The following is a 22,879-nucleotide window of genomic DNA, read 5'->3' on the forward strand; positions in this document are numbered from 1 at the left end:
TTTAACAGGTCTTGAAGATGGTGGGACTTTTGTGTTCTTCCTGGGAGTTATGTGACTTGCCATTGCAGGAGCAGGGACTCTGACTCAACTCAATGCCGGGCTCTAACAGGTCCAAGATGCCCGAGGCGATGGGATGCTTGAACTTCCCCCACTCCTAAAATATCAGCCTTTGGCTGGAGGCAAACAGTTCATCAATTCTTTGTGTAGAGAAAACGAACCATACCCAATTTTCGTGAACCGGTTCTCCGAGCTGTCCCAAACATACCGAATCTTCTGTGCCTGAATGAATCGGACCTGCAGAAACAAACATGACCTTATTAGAAGACCACGTCATCCCACCACAGTGTGATCATATAAGAGAAGGTTACATATGCAAAGTTCAAAATATCATCTTTCTATGAATTGGTCTTAATGAGTTTTGGGTCCAAAAGAAAGAGAACTTTGATAAATGAGTTCCGCCTATTGATCCCCCCGGGATTATTCACTTTTGGACACCCTGGTTTATGAACTTTTGCTGTGAATGAGTCTCTCTACCAAAGGCGCGGTCACTGTAAGCTCTGTACAAATGGAATATGGATTGCTAACTACATGTGTGACTTTTTTATGAAGTGGCCCATTGCCGCTATGGTAATAAGCTCTAGGCTGGTTGTATGTGAACACATGGACACACTTGTGTGCACATGTGTGCAGGCTGTGTTTAAAACTACCTTCAAACTCACCCAAGGACCTGTGCACAAGTAGGCTCTACCAGAAGGAACCCTTCATGGATCGCTGTTGACTTGTGCAGGCTTTATAATAGTATTTATAGTGCTGTATCGTGTTATACACTATCGGTAAAATCTTGAAATCTTCCCCAAACTGCAGTTTCACCATCGTTAGACCGAGGGACTCAGTTGACGCACCAATTTTATGGTAAGTCAGGAGACTGAGTTCAGATCTGAACTTCAAGATTGATTTTTCTCTCAACAGGCTCCTAATGATGTTTGGGCCTTTGACTCACACTACTGGGTCACATTGATGACTCTACTGGGTCACATTGATGACTCTGCTGGGTCACATTGATGACTCTACTGGGTCACATTGATGACTCTACTGGGTCACATTGATGAGTCTACTGGGTCACATTGATGACTCCACTGGGTCACATTGATGACTCTGCTGGTCACATTGATTATTCTGCTGGTCACATTGATGACTCTGCTGGTCACATTGATTATTCTGCTGGTCACATTGATGACTCTGCTGGTCACATTGATTATTCTGCTGGTCACATTGATGACTCTACTGGGTCACATTGATGACTCTGCTGGGTCACATTGATGACTCTACTGGGTCACATTGATGACTCTACTGGGTCACATTGATGACTCTACTGGGTCACATTGATGACTCTGCTGATCACATTGATGACTCTACTGGGTCACATTGATGACTCTACTGGGTCACATTGATTACTCTGCTGGGTCACATTGATGACTCTGCTGGTCACATTGATGACTCTACTGGGTCACATTGATGACTCTACTGGGTCATATTGATGACTCTACTGGGTCACATTGATTACTCTGCTGGTCTGCTGGAGGATCAAAGGCCCTCGCCCCTCTCACACAAAAGGGTAATTAGACAGAAATTAAGCAAGCGTGTGCCTGAAGACTGGAGCACAAGCGGGCACCACCTCCCCTGAGTAAGCCTTGGACTGCTCTGCCTTGCTACCCTGAGGGAGTCGTGCGCCACAACAGATTGCTTGGTTCTCAGAAGACAGAAGATAGCGGACTAGTTTCTTAAGAAGGACCCACATCCTTCACCACTAATGAAATGATCCACTTTCTTTTAGGTGAGTAAATGGCAGTGTGATTAAATGTTTGGGTGCCTGACTCGGTGTGTAAGTAGCTCTGTGGGCGAGTGGCGGTATGTGAGTGTCTGTATGGGTATATGAGTGCATATATCAGTGACTGTATTTATGAGTGACTGTGTGTATGAGTAACTGTTTGGGTGAGTGAGTGGATGTGTGTTTAGACCTATCAATCAGTGAGTGGGTATGTACTAACTGGTATTGGTGTGTGTATGGTTTCAACGTTGGTAGTCTGTATTTTAGAGTGGGTGTATGAAAGGTTATATTAGTGAGTGAGGAGGTGCATCAGATATTAAGTGGATGATGTCATCTGTGATGTCATCAGTGATGTCATCAGTGATGTCACTTACCATGTCACAAGTGATGTAATATGTGTTGTCATCAGCAGTGCATTGTGGGGCGCGAATTATTGTTGGCTCAGCAAACTATAACTGCTGAATTTCTATGGTTTTGTTTGAGTGAAATGTCAGCTTAACTATAACGTCCCTGTAACCTGTGGATTTTCCAGTGAATATCTAAGATTTTTAAATGCTAATTCCTAACTATAACGTTCCTGAAACCTGTGTTTTTTCAGTGAATTTCTAAGATTTGTTAAAGGCTAAAACTAACTATAACCTCTTAACAATCCCACGGTGTGGGACTTACTGGAGGTAACAGGAGGCGTAGTTGGCCCCCAAGGACATCTTTGGGGGCCAACTACCCCTCATATTACCTCCAGTAAGTCCCAGAAAGCCGGATTGCTAAATTCTCATAGCAGGCCACCCCCCCTTTGCCCACCACTCTGTGAATGCACTCCCTGGTGCGCTCCTGAATGGGGATTGAAGACCCCTTCGCTGCTAGGGGTCCTGGGAGCAAACAAGCCTACAGTAGGCACCACACAGTGGGATTGTTGAGGGATGGACACAGGCCCCACCCCTTTCTCTACCACTCTGCAAACACGTCTCCTGGCATGCTCTTGGTTGAGGATGAAGTCCCTATGCCTCCTGAGGGTCCCTGATGGCCACCTAGCCCTTCTGTTACCGCTATAAGCCCCACACAGCTGGATTGCTGAGAGTGGTCAGAGGCCAGACCCCCTTTTTACACCACTCTGCAAACACACCTCCATGCGCACTGCAGCTTCGGGGATGAAGTCCAGTGCAGTCCTTGGGTCCTCAGGACACAAGGGGTCCTCATTGCCCCACCACCAGTGCGCCAAGTGATGCATGTGCAGGGTGTTGTAAAAAGAGGCGTGGTCTTGGACCACCTATCAGCAATCCTACTGTGTGGGGCTTACTGGAGGTACCTGGTGGGCTAGTTGGCCCCTAAGGACCCTCACCAGTGAAGGTAACTTCATACCCAACCCAGAGTGTGCCAAGAGGTGCGTTTGCAGAGTGATGCAGGGAAGGGTCGAGGCCTCCTGCGAGTTGTCGGTTTCTTTTATTTTAGGAAGAGGGGCTGTGTGGCCCCCCTTCCCATGAGCCTTTTGGGCCAGGGGACCCCATCCCCCAGGGCCTGAGCAATTAAAAAAAAGACATTGAAAACTATAGGGGGCACGAGGCCCCTCTCCGGAGGCAGATTACGGCCCCCGGGAGCCCATCCCCTGGGGTGAGGCCTTTATTTATTTTTAAAGGGGAGGGGGGACATGCGAACCCCCTCCCAGGCCGATTTTGGACCTAGGGTCCCCATCCTTTGGGGCATTGCCACTTCTATTTATATAATTTTTTTTTAAGGGTGAAAAAAATAAAAAACTTTATTTTTTCAGCAGAATAAACAATACTTTCCCCCCCCAACATTGGCATCAAGGTATAGAAAAAACATGTGTACGCAGTTCACACCCCCAGCACGGCTTCAACAGTTGCAGATAAAACAGGAGATGCAAGAATCAGATCCATGGGATACAGTGCAAGTACAGAAAAACTGACGTAAGGAACATGTGCGTAGTCATCAGGGTAGTACCCCAGCCCCTACTCACCCTCCCCATCCCCCGCCACCCCTTCCTCAGGTTCCGATTCCTCGGACGAGAACAATGCAGCACTAGTAGCATCAGAGTCGCTGGCAGTCGACCCCCCCGCACACATCATACGCCATGCAAGTAAGTCCTCCTGTAGCCGCTCATCCCTACGCGTATGTTGCATGTGCGTTTCTTCAGCCAATGTCCATTCCCCCACATCCCGAAGCCATAACGTCATATCTGGCGCCCTTTGTCCCATCCAGGTTATAGCCACCCGCCGTCGAGCCAGCACTAAGAGCAGCTGCAGCATTTTATATGATAGGTTCCTCTTCTTAGGTTTGGGGACTAGGGCTAACAAGCAATGGGTCGGGGACAGGTCAAGACGCAATCCCGTGACTCTCCGGATGTAGGCTACCACAACCCTCCAGAAGTCCTCGACTAGTGGGCACTCCCAAGCTAAGTGGAGAAATCCGGCTCCTACTGAACCTTCTATTTATATTTTAAACTGAATTTAAAGGAGGGGGTCTGAGCGTCACCCGTCCTGAGGCCATTTTCAGCCTCGGGGACCGCATCCTACAGGGCTTGGCCATTTATTTATTTATTTATTTTTCTAAATCGTCCCTGCTGGCTCCCCGCCTCCTGCAGGAGCCGGCATTGCTTTTGGACAAAGGGAGCTGCAAACATGTAGTTTTTCTGCTCTCACTTCTATGAAGCGAAGCAGATGTTTGCCTTGGCAGGGCGGGAGCAGTGCACTCAACAGACATGATAAATGCCCTCAAATATACGGTCATTACTCATTACCCAACATATAATTTCTGCTAACTATAACTAAACTCACTCATTTCAATAATTTCTGCAGCTTCTCAATCATTATATTTCTAACACATTATTCAAATCACTCTCTTTTTCTCTTGAATAATTCTAAGGACCTAATTATGATGTCAGTTGAAGTTGCCTCCGACCGACATAGCTGCGGATCGGGAACCGACCGACCTCAAGTCGGCGGTTTCGACCACAATATTTGGATGCGACCACACATGGTGCAGTCATAAACTCCCGTTCCTCAATGGGAGCTTGTGCGGCGGGTGGAAACTTCCTGCAGCACAAGCTCGCATTGAGAAATGGCAGTTTGTGAACATCGCTGTACTGTGCGGTCCCTTCGACTGCTGCCTCTGAACGTCGAACTGCAGCAGTCGATGCGGTCCAGACCGCAACCGACAAGTTATCGATTGCGGTGCAAACCGCATTGTAATGAGGCCCTTAGTCTGGGATGCATTTTAAAATTTCTAAATCTTTCCTCAAATTCTTCTTGCAATCTATCTTGCTTCTGCAGCATTCATACTAAACTTCACTCTCCTTTCATTAAATTCTCTAATAACATTATGTTCTACACCGCTCTGCTTGAAGACACCCCTTTCATTGGTGTTTTTAAAGGGGTATTAAAGGGTTGAGTAAGTAGTGTAATAGGTCTATTTTCTTTATTGATGGGGAGCGCTGGGACGCTCAAGGGCAGCCATGCGCTCTATAAATCCAATTCCATTCCATTCCATTCCATTCCATACTGACTCTTAATTTTAGATAATTAATTGAAAGGGAAATCCTAATCAACATCATATTCCTCTCAAAGATCTTGTCCTTGTAGAATTGATAAAAAGATACCACACAATAAAAAAATAGCTTAGACAAACAGAAGCAGGTATGTAAGTAGATATATAAACACTGCTCATAATCAGAATTTCCCTTTCATTAACAAGCAAATTAATGTGTTTTCCTTAAGATTCACATTTGAATCTTTTCCATGATCTACATGGTAATCATGATGAGTCATGTCAGTAATAAATGTGCTTTTTTCACTTATGAAAACTCCATTGTTACAATATCAGAGAGTCGCAGAACTGAACCCTGGCTGACGCAGGGGCAAATAGCGGCTTGCGTGTTTATAGTTTAAGAGGTTGCAGCCGGAGACAGAAAGCACTGTGGATATAGACGTCATTATTTTAAAATTGTATTGCATATAGTGTAAACGAGGCCACTGGTATTATGTGGCAGTGGCAGACCAAATTATGCGGTAGGGTTGACTATATGATGCAGCAAGAAAGGGGAAATGATGTGGCATAAAGCAGCACGTGAGGTGATAATATTATTCATGTTGTGACATTTCAACACATGGTAACACCATCTGGGAAATGTTACTTAATTTGCACCAGTTAAAAGCCCAAACACAACTATAAGCAATTGAAAGATGACCAGTCAACCTTTGCAAAGTACCTTTCATTGCGCCGGGACACGTGGTGCCACGTTTTGAGCAACTTTTGCTCCATTTGAGCTATTTTTTGATGAAATGTTTAGATCATGCAGCCGATGGGAGATTATGTGGAAAATGCAGAAAAGCATAATGATGCAGACAGAGCCAGGGCTACCGAAACACATACTGCCAGTTTCCCTGAGCATAACACAGGTTCCCACAAAATGATTTAGGGGCAGATTTATGTTAACTGGCGCATCCCCAGGGATGCGGCAGTTAATGTGCGCCACAGTGCGCCACAGCTCCGCCACCCATGGTGCGCCGCATTTACAATGCGGTGCAACATGGGGCAAAAACGGCACAGATGCGTGAGGGCCTCATAAATCTGCCCCTTAGTGTTTAGGGATAAACAAGTGCTTTTAAAGAATACATTTTAAAAATAGGTAATCAGATTGTACCCAGTGCCAACATGTTTATAAATCCAATAAAAGACCCTTTTATTCCGTAAAGCAGGTGCAGTGGCACCGGGGCCCAAAGGTGTTCGGGCCCTCTCCATCTCAGTTATGACTGCCTTACTTTACAGATGAGGCAGGGAGCTCATTTTCGTTGCTGGTTTAGAGCTGGGAGCATCCTTGCTGCAAAGAGACGGGTAATGTGTGTGAGCACCTTCCTTTCAGAAAGGGGCGGAGTCTGATTCAAGATTTGATTGATGGTCAGGCATTGCGTGAAAGGCATGAGAGAGGCAGAGCAGACAGACAGACAGCTGCTCAGGTCACAGCTATTTTTAGCACAGGCGGTTCACTTGCATTGGGCCCAGAAGTGAAAGGGACTCACAGCAGCCCAGTTATGGTGAATGTATTTTTTTGGTCAATTTCGTTTTTTTATGTAGTTGCTCTTTTCTCATATTTTGGGGCTGATTATGACGCGGTCGGAAATGGCGCCGACTGTCAGTCAGAGCTGTTCAGACCTCATCATAAGAAGCGGGTCAGATTCCTTTCCAACCGAACCATTTGGATGTTTTCAGTCGGAAAGGACTCCGACCAGTCATTCCGACTCCGACCGGTCATTCCGACTGCCCTCCGACGGGCTCGGAGAGCCCGTCCGACAGTCGGAAAGACTTCCGTAATCCCAAGGGGGCTCTTTTTGCCCGAAGGATTACAACGTTGGATTCCAACAGCCTTTCTGGGGTGGTCTTTCCGACACAGAACGGCTGTCGGAAGTCGACTTTGGGGGCACAGCCTCCGTGTGGTTGCTGAGGGGGCGCATATGGTGCCCCCTGTTAACCTCTGCACCTTATGGGTGCCTGCCACATGGTGCAGGAATGAACTTCACCTCTGCTCTTCACGATGAAAGCGTGCATTCCGGTCGGAAAGAAAGGGACAGTCGTAATCACTCAGGGGCTAGTCTTGTTAATCAGATTTCAATGTGGCTTTCGTAAGGGTCTGGGCACAGTGGTACAAGGCCTGAACGTAAACACCACGATAGGCAAATACATCAAGGCAAAAAGGGGCGGGCTACTCCTGGCCTTCATGGACTTAACTGCGACATTGGACTGCGCTATCCACAATAAACTGTGGAAGATTTTAGAGAGGATGGGGGTGGACGACTCCTTAATATCCTTCTTGAGGCAGCTTTACCTGGGGTTATATATGGGGTCGGGGGAGTGCACAAAACAATTTAATGTAATGAGAGGAGTGAGACAAGGGTGTGTCCTGGCTCCGTTCCTTTTTACGCTTTACATAAATGACTTAGGAACCGTTTCAGTGCAAGAGGGCCAGGACCGGCCGTTAGTAGGGAAACGTCCAGTACCTGCAGGTATGTACGCGGATGACGCAGTCCTTTTGGCAGGCACTCCGCTAGGCCTTCAGAGGGTAGTTCCTAGTTTTGCAAATGTTATGTCTAATTTGGGTCTTACTGTCAACCCCTCTAAGACATTGATAATGAAGCGCGTGGCAGGTAGTAATAAGAGCAGTGCTTTCTTTTAGACACCAGCGGATTGAATGCACAAAAACGTTGTTTTTAATTTAGGATTTTATTTGACCGGATGGGGACTTGATGTCAGGCAGTCAAGGCCAGGTGGCTGTTACTTTTAAAGGCACTAACTTCCCGTTCAAACTTTAGCAGGAAACTAGGTAGACGGCCGCTGGCAGAACTGTTACAAATGTACAAGGCTAAATGTGTTGCAATCCTATGGCACGGGTATTTGGGGTTATGATGATGTTAACTCCTTACAGATTGCTGAAAACAGGTTTTTTAGGTTCTTGCTGGCCATTCTAGATAGTACTTCTACCTGCATTTGTCACACAGAGTTAGGTATGCCATACCTAGCTGATATTATAAGAATTCAGCCGGTCCTCCTGTGGCATAGGATTTGGACCTCGGACAAGACGACACTTAATCGCCAAATACTGAGTGACAGCTGTGGGTTAGACGGGGCGATGCATATCAGGTGGATGGAGTACGTTAAAGACATTATGTTTCATTTAGGCCACCCAGAATACTATATTGACCCTACCACCCTGTGCACTGTGCCCAGGAAAGGATTGCGCTTTGTGGAAGAAATAAGATGAAGCACTGAAATATCAAAAGTAAAATTAACTATTAAAATACAGCCATACTCCAGGCGACTATGATAGATTTCTGCTACCACGTATCAGACTGGGCACCATTCATAGATCAATTAGTTTCTCAGAACCGAATAATTGGTCGAGACTGCTGAGTAAATGCCCGTGCGACAATATATCTGTACAGTCGACCATGCACGTATTGTTCTTTGCAAATTTTGGGGCATATTATCAAAGCGGGCGAAATCAAATTATCGCCGCTTTAGCGGCCGTTTTCGTCCGCTCAGCGGTGATAATTTCATCGCCCTATTAGCAATCTGTCGCTAACATCAGTTAGCAACAGTTGTTAGGTGAAAGCAAGCGGTTTGGGGCCCGCTTTGCATGTAAGCGATATTTATCGCTAATGGCATGCAAAGTGGGCGTACCCAAACTATTAGCGACTGAAAGCAGTCACTAACATCACTATCGCCTATTAGCAACGCAGGCGTAGCGATGGAAATATTTGCGCTAAGCACGAATATCTCCAAAAGCTAACGCCTTCTCAGACCAGTTCTTAGCCATTATATCCAATGGGAGGTGGATATTATGGCTAAGACCCTATTGGCGTTAATGCGTGAATATCGCGGTATTCTCAGCGATATTCACACATTTCGCCACTACCGCCGGATATTTTATCGCTTTAGAGATAAACGTTGCTAATAGCACGTTATCTCTGCGATAATATCCGGCGATGCTTGGCGATAAAAAAAAACTTGCTAAGCCCATTTAGCGATAAATGTCGCTAGTTGTTGGTAATATGCCCCTATATTCGGTACAGAGGAGGAGGTGGATCCTTCCAGTACCTCGAACGTTCAGTCTGAGACAATTTCGCCCCGTTTTTCTGGTTTTAGAGGGGCAAATTATCAAGCCTGGGCGATAAAATTATCGCTGCTTTATCTGCAGGACACTGCCAATAAAGTGGCGATAATGGGCTTGATAATATGCTCTAGGGAATTCCAATCAAAGCTCATGTTAAATGTGAAGGACATCTAACATGAGCTTCGATTGGAATTCCATTTCCCCCTCCGCTGTGCCCCCTACAGCCCTGCCCCCCTGACTGCCCACTGCCCAATCGCTACTCCCGCCTCCCAGCTGCTCCTCCCTCCCACCTCCCTGCGCGGTGAGGTGAGCGACCCCTGACCCTCCTGATACGTCGCTCCCCCTCCCGCAGCTCCGACTGTGTGCTCCTGCTGCCGCTGCCACTGCCGCTGGTAAGTCTCCTCCGTCTTTTTTGCTTTTGTGCCACTGTCTCCCCCTCTTGTGCCTCGTTTTCTGCTCTGTGCCACTTGTTCCCCCCCTTGTGCCCCACTTTGCCTTCTGTACCACTCTTTTCCCCTCTTTGTGCCTCATTTTCTGCTCTTTGCCACTCGTTTCCCCATCCTTGTGCCCAGTTTTGCCTTCTGTACCACTGTTTCCCCCTCTTCGTGCCTCGTTTTCTGCTCTTGCCACTCGTTTCCCCGCTTGGGCCCCATTTTGTTTTCTGTACCACTGTTTCCCTGCCGCTGTGCCCCCTGCAGCCCCGCCTCCTGCCCACTCGCTGCTCCCGCCTCCCAGCTGCTCCTCCTTCCCACCTCCCCATATATGCTGGTCGCCGCACAGCCGAAGGCGCGCCTAAAGCAAGCCCGTCTGCGCCCGTCCGTGCCTGGACCGCACTCAGCGCCAGAACCCCTGGACCCTGCGAATGCCACAACACCAGACTCCACTACGACGCCAGCACCCTCCACGCACTCAACGAAGGCCGAAACCACACCTGCTTCCAGGCCGCCCCGAAACTGACTCACTGACCCTTCTCCAGTCGCATCTGCAGCCTCACATGCGACAGAGCCACCAAACCTCCAAGGACTGGACCCAACCACCTCCGCTGCATACTCCTCCGCACCCGCTCCGCACGCAAACACACCGTCGAGCTCTGGGATCTGCTCAACACCTCCACCCCAGACGTGGACTTCCTGACTGAGAGCTGGTGGAAAGACTCCTCGGTGCCCGACATCGACATAGCCATCCCGGACAGCTACAAGATCACCCGCAGGGATCTCGCCAACGGAATCGGGGGAGGAATAGCCATCGTCCACAAGTCCACCCTCAAGGTCGCCACCCACGCAGACGACACCCTGAACACCGCCAAACAGCTCCACTTCCGGATCCACACCGACTCCAACACCACCCTCAGAGGAACACTCATCTACAGACCCCACCCCGGACCCCGGGCTCAGTTCAGCAACTCCATCGCCGACCTCGCCAGCACCCATGCACTTGCCTCCACAGACTTCATCCTCCTTGGGGACCTGAACTTCCACCTCGAGAACAACAACAACGTCAACTCCGCCACCCTGATCGACAACCTCGCCAATATTGGCCTCAGACAACTTGTCACCGGCCAAACGCTGGACCATGTCTTCTCCACAGGCACCCACGTCGCTTTCGACCACACCACCGAACTCCACTGGACCGACCACCGCTACATCCATTTCACCTTCAAGAAACTAACCACGCACCACCGCACCCAACAGCTGCCTCGATGCTGCTGGGGCAAAGTCACCTGACCCTGTCCCCAGGGCCGATCGCTCCTCACACCGCACGGCCCCCTCTGAGTGCGCCCGGTCTCCCCTGCTGCCTCTGCGAGTTTTGTGACTGGTTTCTGCATTCTGTTTTCTGCATTTGTGCCCTGTAATCTCTGTTATTTTGTGACTGTGACTGTGACTTGTTGCCACTGTTTCCCCTCTGTCTTCGCAGCCCTTAGGACCGTCTTTCCCACTCGTCTCACCCTCCCGCTCCCCACCCCCTGCCGCTGCTCCCCTGTGGCCCCGTCCCTTTTTCCTCTGTCCCCTTCCCATTCTCCACCCCGCTCCCGTCTCTCAGCTAATCCTCCCTCCTCGCCATTAATGGCGGAGTCCACTCGCACGCGCATCGGTCACGCGCAGCGGTTACGCGCAGCGGGCGTGCCGATTGCGCGCCGAAGGCATGCCAAAGGCAAGCCCGTCTATGCCCGTCCGCGCCTGGACCGCGCTCAGCACCAGACCCCCTGGGCCAGCCCACCCGACGGAGGTACGACACCACCACCCTCCACGCACTCAACACCGGTCAACAGCCAACCTGCTACCAAGCCACCCCGAAATGCACCCACGGAGCCTTCACCTGCCAAGCCTGCAATTTCACCTGCACTAGGTCCTGCTCCACGCCCTCCAGAACAGACGCCAACAACAACCGCCTCAAGTGCATCCTGCTCAACACCCGCTCCGTCCGCAAACACGCCATCGAACTCTGAAACCTCCTCGACACTACAGCACCAGACATCGCCTCCCTCACGGAAACCTGGATGAACGCCTCCTCAGCCGCCGACATCACCATAGCCATCCTGGTCGGCTACAAGATCATCTGGAGGGACCGCGTCAACCAAGCCGGAGGGGGCATCGCCATTGTCCACAGAAACACCATCCGCTTCATGACCAACACCGACGCACCCCTCACCGCCGCCGAGCACCTTCACTTCCAGATACACACCGACCCCAAGACCACACTCAGAGGTACCCTCACCCGGGACCACGCTCTCATTTCAGCTAAGCCATCAGAGACTTCATCAGCCCGCTCGCTCTTGCCTCCTCCAACTACATCCTCCTAGGGGACCTCAACTTCCGCCTGGAGAACAACACGGACAACAACACCACTTCCCTGCTGGACAACCTCGCCAACCTCGGTCTCAAGCAACTGGTCAACACCCCCACCCACTAAGCCGGCCACACGCTCGACCCCGTCTTCTCCTCCAGCAACCACATCTCCTTCAGCCACGCCACCGAACTCCACTGGACCGATCACAGCTGCGTCCATTTCAACTTCAGGAAAGCAACGACCCACCACTGCCCGCAACAAGCCCCCCCGAAGATGCTGGAGCAAGATCACCACTGACCAGCTCACCACCTCATTGAGCCAAAACCCTCCCGCCAACACTACGGACTCCAACGAAGCAGCCCGCAACCTCACTCAGTGGATTACCAACTGCGCCGATGCCCTTGCTCCACTGAAGAACCCTCCAAGCAACCCCGACAGCAAGAAAGTCGCATGGTTCACCAACGACCTCAAAGACTCCAAGAAATCTTGCCGTGCCCTCGAGAAAGCCTGGCGCCATAAACAATCGACAGAAAACATGACAGCCCTCAAGAACGCCATCCGAAAACACCACCAGCTGATCCGCACCACCAAAAGGTCATCTTTCAGAGAACGTCTGGACAACAACACCCACAACAGCAAGGAACTCTTCAACATCGTGAAAGAGCTCTCCAACCCCAACGTCAGCATCAACTACATCACGCCATTGCAAGACCTCTGCAACAATCTCGCCACTTTCTTCCACCGCAAGATCGCCGACATCCACGACAGCTTCGGTGCTCAGAACATATACCTCACCACCGAACCGTCGCCCCCCACCACCACCCTCTGCGCCTGGACCCCCGTCAGCACGGAAGATACCACCCACATGATGAACACGATCCACTCGGGCTCCCCGACCGACCCCTGCCCACACCACATCTTCAACAAAGCCAACTCCATCATCGCACCCCAACTCCGGGACATCATCAACAACTCCTTCGCATCCCCCACCTTCCCGGAGAGCTGGAAGCATGCGGAGATAGCGTCCTCCTGAAGAAACCCACCGCTGACCCCACAGACCTCAAGAACTTCCGCCCCATCTCGCTCCTCCCCTTCTCCACAAAAGTCATTGAGAAAGCCGTCAATAACCAGCTGACCGCCTTTCTCGAGACAAAGGGCGCCCTCGACCCATCGCAGTCCGGATTCCGAGCGAACCACAGCACAGAGACCGCCCTCATCGCAGCCACAGATGACATCAGGACCCTGCTTGACAACGGGGAAACTGCCGCCCTCATCCTCCTCGACCTATCGGCGGCTTTCGACACAGTCTGCCACCACACCCTGACAACCCGCCTCCACCACGCCGGGATCCAAGGAAAGGTCCTAAATTGGATCACCTTCTTCCTCTCCGACAGAACCCAAATGTAGGAAGGTGGATACCTGACTATGGTTGCCCCCAACTTTTTTTGCCTGGTGTTTTGCTGGTTTTCCGACTTAGTTGACCTGGGGCCCCGCCAATCAGGACCCCAGGCCTACTGCTCTCTCTCTAAAATGGACTCCATGTACCTTAGGTACATTTCCAATTGGTATTGGGCCACATTGGGCTGTAACTCAGGGCATAGGTGTACCCAGGGCCTACCAGGGGCTGAAGCATGTATTATGCCACCCCTGGATGGCCATCTAAATCTGACACAACTGGCTGCACGACAGCTGGGGCAAGGTGGTGTAATCACCCTTTGCTTTAGATATAGTATACCTATATCTAACCCTAAAATGGACACACAGATTCCTATCAGTCACTCCTATGGCAGGCCTTGACAATCCTGAAGGCAGAGTGCTTGGAATCGTGTGAGATGGTGCTCTGGCATGAGCTGAGCCCGTTTGCAGCTTGCGGAACCAAGTCCTAATAGCTGTTCCATGATAACGCATACCATATACTCTTAAGTGCATTATAATCCTCGCGGTTAAATGCTATCTTTGGTATCGCTTTATCAAAACATGTCGAGTAAGGTGTCATACGAATTGGAATACTAACCCCTCGCCAATTCTGGCGACGGGGTTAGCATTCCACCCTTTTAGAGGGACACAACATGTATGTAACTGTGAACCCCGGTTAAAGATTAACTCAAGCCTCAGCATCACAAAATGGATGCTGCCACCACAGACACAAGTCTGACCCCCTGCAGATGGGAGTCCTTCCAGCAAGGGGAGCTTGGACAAAGGGTTTCCTGTCGGGGGCGGTGCTAGCACCATCCCAGACTGGGTTTTGTGTATCCTGGGTAGGCAGGGCTTTACAGGAAGGTGACTGCAAGTGGCACCCCGGTGCTCACTACGCATCTGCCGGCTAGAACCAGTTCCAGGGGCACACCAGCCCCTGGCCTGGGGAAAGTCCGGCATGGGAGAGGGGTGTAACCACCCCCCTTCCTGGTCCCACCCCTAGGGCAGGACCTAGTCGCGTACCCACCGCTTTCTTTAGGATAAAGGCAGGAGCGGGGACCCTTCCAAATTAGATCATCTTTGAATCAAGAAACTACTTTCTACGAAAGGAACTCTCGACTTCTTCTCAAGATTTCTCCCATGTGGCTAAGGAGTAGTCACCCTGCACCCGCAGGCACCATCTAAGAACTCTGCGGTTTGCTGCACGTCCTTCCTCCGGAATCCGACTGACCAGCTCGACGAGACCCGGCTTTCCTGGCACCTCTGACCTCGACCTACCTCTACAGCTAAGCTAAGAACCGTAGGTGCGACGAGACCTCGAGGGACCGGCCATCATCAGAACTGCACAACTTCTATCCAGCACGACCGCCGAGGGATCCTCTGGTGAGTGCATTGGGGTCCGAGAAGCCCCGACCCTGAGCAGCTCCTGCACCGCAGTCCAGCCCCCCAGCATCCACAAGATCTGCGTGGGGCCCTTCTGCTTTGTGGCTGCTCACCGCGTTGTCTGGCTACTAGCCCGCTGGCTTGTGGCCTTCCCGACGACGACCGACGACATCACCACTGCTGGTCTGGTTGCTCCAGACTGGCCCTTGCTCCCTTCCAAAAGAGGAGCACCCCGGACCCTCCTGGTCCACTCCAGACGCCATTTTAGGTCCACCGCGTGGGCTTGAATTTGCCAAGACTTGTTGCCCCAATCCTGGGTCCAGCGACGTCGACAGCATCAACCATCGTGGGACAGCTCGCACCTCCATCCTGGTCACCCACAACGCCTCCTGGTCCGTAAGACTGCAGATCCCAGCGTCGCCCACTCACCTGGTCGAGGTGACTTCGCCCGTTGCCATCCTGGTGCCCACACAATCACTGGCTAGTGATTAAGAACTTGGTCCCCTCTGCTTTCAGGTGTCATCCATCTTCGATCCAGGCTTGGATCTATCGAACAATCTTCACTGGTCGCCTGCCAGCAACTTCTTTCTTCAGGCTCCTGGTTCGTCAACGAGGATTCACGACGTCTTTTCAGACCTATGCAGCCGCAGCCCCTGGGCTAGGTAACTTCAGCATTTCGGTGCCCCAGCATAGCCTCACTATCCAAGGGTCCAGATCCACTTTCGTTTTTGACCTACCTAGTCGGGTTCGCCCGAGAACACTAACTTTGCTTTTACTAGCCTCCATAGACTTTGTCCCGCATCCCGCGTGAGAGTGCACACTCTGCACCCGAGTCCCCTAGGCCTCCTACTAGTAATCTGAAGGTTCAGTAACGTAGTCCTAGCGATTCCAAAGCCTATTAGTTCAGTACTTACCTGCTAGTAATTTCGCATTCCACTTTTAGAGTATATGGTTTTTCGTGCCCCTCGGGCATTTATGTAAATTGTGCAACTTAAAGTATTTTCGTGAGAGTTTTGTTGTGTGCTTAGTACCCTGTCCTCATAAAGAGTACAGGGCTGTTGTGATCTAAATAAATACACTGTTTATTTTCATAACACTTGTGTGGTGTCCTTTCACTTGGTGTTCAAGGGGTATATGTGATGGTATAACAGCTGGCTTAACATGCCCTCTAGAGTTTAGCCCCAAGACTGCTCTTGTCCATGCTACTAGGATAGCTGGTCTATCCGTTGACTTACAACCAATCACCATAAGGGTTGTTTGGACTGATACATAGTGATCACTAGAATAGTGAACACTGAATATCAGGCCAACTTCTCACACCAAAGAGTCCGCCTCCCGCGCAGCAGCCACCAAGATCATCTGCGGCATACCCCAAGGCTCGCCGCTGAGTCCCACCCTCTTCAATGTCTACATGAGCCCCCTCGCAGCCATCAAACGCAAGCATAACCTCAACATCATCTCCTACGCCGACGATATCCAACTGATCCTCTCGTTCACCAACGACCCCGCCACCGCCAAAGCCAGCTTCCAGGACGGAATGAAAGATGTTGCGGAATGGATGAAGCTCAGCCGTCTGAAACTGAACTCAGACAAGACGGAAGTCCTCATCCTCGGCCCAGCCATCTCTGCCTGGGACGACTCCTGGTGGCCCCCTGCTCTGGGCACCCCCCCAAGCCGACGGACCACGCACGCAACCTGGGTTTCATCCTCGACTTCTCCCTCACGATGATCAGGCAAGTCAATGCCGTCACATCCTCCTGCTTCAACACCCTCCGCATGCTCCGTAAGATCTTCCGCTGGATCCCTACTGAAACCAGGAAGATGGTCACCCAGGCCCACGTCACGAGCCGTCAGGACTACGGGAACGCCCTCTACGCTGGGACCACTGCCAAGCTACAGAAAAGACTTCAATGCATACAGAACGCAACTGCATGACTCATCCTAGACATCCCTCATCACAGCCACATCTCCGACCACCTGAGGAACCTGCACTGGCTCCCCGTCAACAAGAGCATCACGTTCAGACTCCTCACCCACGCACACAAGGCTCTCCACGACCTTGGCACTGAATACCTCAACAACCGCCTCACGTTCTACATGCCCACCCGACAGCTCCGCTCCGCCAGCCTCGCCCTCGCCACAGTCCCACGAATCCGCGGAACCACCACCGGAGGAAGATCCTTCACCTACCTGGCGGCCAAGACATGGAACACCCTCCCCACCCACCTACGACTAACCCAGGACCATCTCTCCTTCAGGAAGCGCCTCAAGACCTGGCTTTTCGAGCAGTAGCGCCCCCCCTTCCCAGCGCCTTGAGACCCTCGCAGGTGAGTAGCGCGCTCTATAAATATGACTGATTGATTGATTGATTGATTGACCGAAGACCAGCTGATCACCACCCTTGCCCAGAACCCACCTGTCGACCCCACCAAACCAGACGCCACAGCCTGCAACCTCAGGCAGTGGATTGACGACTGCGCCAACACCCATGTCCCGCTCAAGAAACCCTCCAACAGCCACACCAGCAAGAGAGCCACCTGGTTCACCGACGAGCTCCAGACCTCCAAACGTCCATGCCGGAAACTGGAGAAGATATGGCTCCAGGAATGCACACCAGACAACCAAGCAGCCCACAAGGACTTCACCCACAGACATCACCACCTCATCAGATTAGCCAAGAGATCCTCCTTCAAAGACCGCTTAGATTACAACGCACACAACAGCAAGGAGCTCTTCAGCATCGTAAAGGAACTCTCCAACCCCAGCTCCAACGCTAACGACATCCCGCCCTCACAAGAACTGTGCGACTCACTAGCCATCTTCTTCCACCGCAAGATCGCTGACATCCATGACAGCTTCAACACCACGACCGCCCCGACTACGCCAGACTCCACCTCCCCTGGGAACAATACCAGCACCAACCGCCTGATCCCCTGGTCCAACGTCAACAACGATGAGACACCCAAGGTCATGAACTCCATCCACTCAGGATCTCCGTCAGACCCGTGCCCACACCACGTATCCAACAAAGCAAAAGCAGCCATCGCACCCCAACTAAGGAAGGTCATCAACATCTCCTTTGAAACAGCAAAATTCCCGGAAAGCTGGAAGCACGACGAAATCAACGCCCTTCTCAAGGAGCCCAAGGCGGACCCCAAGGACCTTTAGAACTTCCGGTCTATCTCCCTGCTCCCGTTCCCTACAAAGGTCATTGAGAAAATCGTCAACATGCCATTGGCCCACCACCTGGAAGACAACAACATCTTGGACCTCTCCCAGTCCGGATTCAGACAAAACCTCAGCACAGAGACAGCCCTCATTGCCGCCACAGACGACATCAGGCGCCAACTAGACAACGGCGAAACATCAGCCCTCATCCTCCTGGACCTGTCAGCCGCCTTCGACACGGTATGCCATCGCACTCTAAAGACACGCCTCCCAGAAGCCGGAATCCAAGAGAAGGCCCTTGACTGGACCACGTCCTTCCTCTCCGGCAGAACCCAGAGCGTCCGCCTCCCACCCTTCCGATCCGAAGCCACCGACATCATCTGCGGCGTCCCCCAGGGCTCATCTCTCTGCCCGACGCTGTTCAATGTTTACATGGCCCCCCTCACACAAGTGGCCCGCCATCATAACCTCAACATCAACTCCTACGCCGACGACACCTAGCTCATCCTTTCTCTCACCAAGGACCCACACACCGCCAAAACCAACCTCCACGAGAGAATGAAGGCCGTCGCAGACTGGATGAGAAGTAGCCGTCTGAAGCTGAACTCGGACAAGACGGAGGTCCTCATCCTCAGACCCACCCCCTCAGCCTGGGATGACTCCTGGTGGCCAACCACACTAGGAACAGCACCAACACCCACTGACCATGCACGCAACCTAGGATTCATCCTCAACTCCTCCCTCTCCATGTCTAAGCAGGTCAACGCCGCCTCGTCCTCCTGCTACAACACCCTCCGCATGCTCCGCAGGATCTACAAGTGGATCCCAAACAAAACAAGAAGAACTGTGACACAGGCGCTCGTCAGCACAAGACTGGACTACGGCAACGCACTCTACGCAGGAATCCCAGCCAAACACCTACGACGACTACAACGCATCCAAAACGCCTCTGCCCGACTGATCGTCAATGTCCCCCGCTGCAGCCACATCACCCTCCACCTGAGAGACCTACACTGGCTTCCCATTGAAAGGAGGGTCACATTCAAGCTCCTCACCCATGCACACGAAGCCCTCCACAACGCCGGACCAGCCTACCTGAACAGCAGACTCAGCTTCTACACCCCCACCCGCCAGCTCAGCCACGCCAGCCTTGCCCTCACCGCTGTCCCCCGCATCCAACGAACGACGTCCGGCGGCAGATCCTTCTCCTACCTTGCTGCCAAGACCTGGAACACCCTCCCTACCCACATACGACAGACCCAAGACCTACTTGTCTCCAGAAGACTCCTCAAGACCTGGCTGTTCGAGCAGTAGCAGCACCCCCCCCCCTCCTCATAGTGCCTTGAGACCCTCACGGGTAAGTAGCACGCTTTACAAGTACTCTGATTGATTGATTGATTGATTGATTGATTGATCCCTGGAAAAAGAATTTGTTATCGTAACTGTTACTGTGTTTGTAAAGAATGTTTTTAAATGAAGAACATTTATTATGATGTGAGTGTATAATGAGCACACTGCAATGATAGGCTCTACTTTTTAACCGCAGCGCTGCGGCGGCTTTTCCCGCTGTGTGCGGCAAATTTCAAAAAGCCGCTTTACATGACGAGCTCAGCTCGTCATCAACACACGACCACCGTAGCTGATGACGAGCTCAGCTCGTCATCAGCAGCGAAGAGGTTAAGATCATGCTACAATTGTATATTAACTTATTTTTATTGTCTGATAATTCCGTTAAAATTTTAATGTGCTTTTATGATTATCTTTTTCAAGTAATCTAATAAAGCTTGTTTGATTTGATTTTTGATAAAACAATGTGGTAATATCGCATTAGGAATTATTAGTAATACAGCATCAGGTGTTTATTACCGCAACATGACAAGCTCCACCGGTTAGATAATGATGTTAAACCTCCTGGTTCACCTCCATGATCTACAAGACTTATTCACAGTATTGTCCCGGCACAAATGTCCAGAAGATTTACCTGGAGTGATTTGTGCAGAGAGAACGAGAGGAATTTGAATATAAATTGTCATCCAGTATCAAGTGCAAGCTGCAATATGTGCCCAATCTGGGGTCACCGGAGCACTGGGCATGAGCCCTTCAGTATGGACAGCTGTAAATCTAGGACCCCCCTGCCAGAATGCTGCTGCTGTGATGCTGCTGATGGTGAGGATACCGAAGGCTCTACCCTATACTCTGGCTCCGGCTCCATGATACTGCTGATGGTGAGGATACTCAAGGCTCTACCCTGTACTCCGGCTCCGGCTCCATGATACTGCTGATGGTGAGGATACCGAAGGCTCTACCCTGTACTCTGGCTCCGGCTCCATGATACTGCTGATGGTGAGGATACCGAAGGCTCTACCCTGTACTCTGGCTCCGGCTCCATGATACTGCTGATGGTGAGGATACCGAAGGCTCTACCCTGTACTCTGGCTCCGGCTCCATGATACTGCTGATGGTGAGGATACTCAAGGCTCTACCCTGTACTCCGGCTCCATGATACTGCTGATGGAGAAGATACTGAAGGCTCTACCCTGTACTCCGGCTCCATGATACTGCTGATGGTGAGGATACTGAAGGCTCTACCCTGTACTCCGGATCCATGATACTGCTGATGGTGAGGATACTGAAGGCTCTACCCTGTCCTCTGGCTCCATGATACTGCTGATGGTGAGGATACCGAAGGCTCTACCCTGTACTCCGGCTCCATGATGCTGCTGATGGTGAGGATACTGAAGGCTCTACCCTGTACTCCGGCTCCATGACACTGCTGATGGTGAGGATACTGAAGGCTCTACCCTGTACTCCGGCTCCATGATACTGCTGATGGTGAGAATACTCAAGGCTCTACCCTGTACTCTGGCTCCATGATACTGCTGATGGTAAGGATACTGAAGGCTCTACCCTGTACTCCGGCTCCATGATACTGCTGATGGAGAGGATACTGAAGGCTCTACCCTGTACTCCAGCTCCATGATATTGCTGATGGTGGGGATACTGAAGGCTCTACCCTGTACTCCGGCTCCATGATACTGCTGATGGAGAGGATACTGAAGGCTCTACCCTGTACTCTGGCTCCATGATACTGCTGATGGAGAGGATACTGAAGGCTCTACCCTGTACTCCGGCTCCATGATACTGCTGATGGTGAGGATACTGAAGGCTCTAGCCTGTACTCCGGCTCCATGATACTGCTGATGGAGAGGATACTGAAGGCTCTACCCTGTACTCTGGCTCCATGATACTGCTGATGGAGAGGATACTGAAGGCTCTACCCTGTACCATGGCTCCATGATACTGCTGATGGTGAGGATACTGAAGGCTCTACCCTGTACTCCGGCTCCATGATACTGCTGATGGAGAGGATACTGAAGGCTCTACCCTGTACTCTGGCTCCATGATACTGCTGATGGAGAGGATACTGAAGGCTCTACCCTGTACCATGGCTCCATGATACTGCTGATGGTGAGGATACTGAAGGCTCTACCCTGTACTCCGGCTCCATGATACTGCTGATGGAGAGGATACTGAAGGCTCTACCCTGTACTCCGGCTCCATGATATTGCTGATGGTGGGATACTGAAGGCTCTACCCTGTACTCCGGCTCCATGACACTGCTGATGGTGGGAGACTGAAGGCTCTACCCTGTACTCCGGCTCCATGATACTGCTGATGGTGAGGATACTGAAGGCTCTACCCTGTACTCCGGCTCCATGAAACTGCTGATGGTGAGGATACTGAAGGCTCTACCCTGTACTCCGGCTCCATGACACTGCTGATGGTGGGAGACTGAAGGCTCTACCCTGTACTCCGGCTCCATGATACTGCTGATGGTGAGGATACTCAAGGCTCTACCCTGTACTCCGGCTCCATGATACTGCTGATGGTGAGGATACTGAAGGCTCTACCCTGTACTCCGGCTCCATGACACTGCTGATGGTGGGAGACTGAAGGCTCTACCCTGTACTCCGGCTCCATGATAATGCTCATGGTGAGGATACCGAAGGCTCTACCCTGTACTCCGGCTCCATGATACTGCTGATGGTAAGGATACTGAAGGCTCTACCCTGTACTACGGCTCCATGATGCTGCTGATGGTAAGGATACTGAAGGCTCTACCCTGTACTCCGGCTCCATGACACTGCTGATGGTGGGAGACTGAAGGATCTACCCTGTACTCCGGCTCCATGATATTGCTCATGGTGAGGATACTGAAGGCTCAACCCTGTACCCTGGATCCATGATACTGCTGATGGTAAGGATACTGAAGGCTCTACCCTGTACTCCGGCTCCATGATACTGCTCATGGTGAGGATACTGAAGGCTCTACCCTGTACTCCGGCTCCATGATACTACTGATGGTGAGGATACTGAAGGCTCTACCCTGTACTCCGGCTCCATGACACTGCTGATGGTGGGAGACTGAAGGCTCTACCCTGTACTCCGGCTCCATGATACTGCTCATGGTGAGGATACTGAAGGCTCTACCCTGTACTCCGGCTCCATGATACTGCTGATGGTGGGAGACTGAAGGCTCTACTCGGTACTCTGGCTCCATGATACTGCTGATGGTGAGGATACTGACGGTATCCAGGAGTCACAACCATGTTTCGCTCTTAGACTGACCGCCACACAACAAAAATTAAATTGTGAGTTGAACACAGTTGTATAAG

General features: G+C 51.3%; 1 protein-coding gene across 1 annotated transcript in view; it reads right to left on the reverse strand.

Moving 5' to 3' along the window:
• Window positions 1–22,879, reverse strand: part of LOC147700479 (putative cation-transporting ATPase 13A4) — a 941,662-nt gene that overhangs the window by 717,340 nt on the left and 201,443 nt on the right. The window contains exon 4 of the mRNA XM_086929645.1: window positions 224–294. Coding sequence (XP_086785771.1) covers window positions 224–294 — 71 coding nt within the window. The remainder of the gene's footprint in view (window positions 1–223; window positions 295–22,879) is intronic.

Source organism: Lissotriton vulgaris, chromosome 7 (genome assembly GCF_964263255.1).
Source record: "Lissotriton vulgaris chromosome 7, aLisVul1.2, whole genome shotgun sequence".
In the NCBI taxonomy this organism is placed as follows: domain Eukaryota; kingdom Metazoa; phylum Chordata; class Amphibia; order Caudata; family Salamandridae; genus Lissotriton; species Lissotriton vulgaris.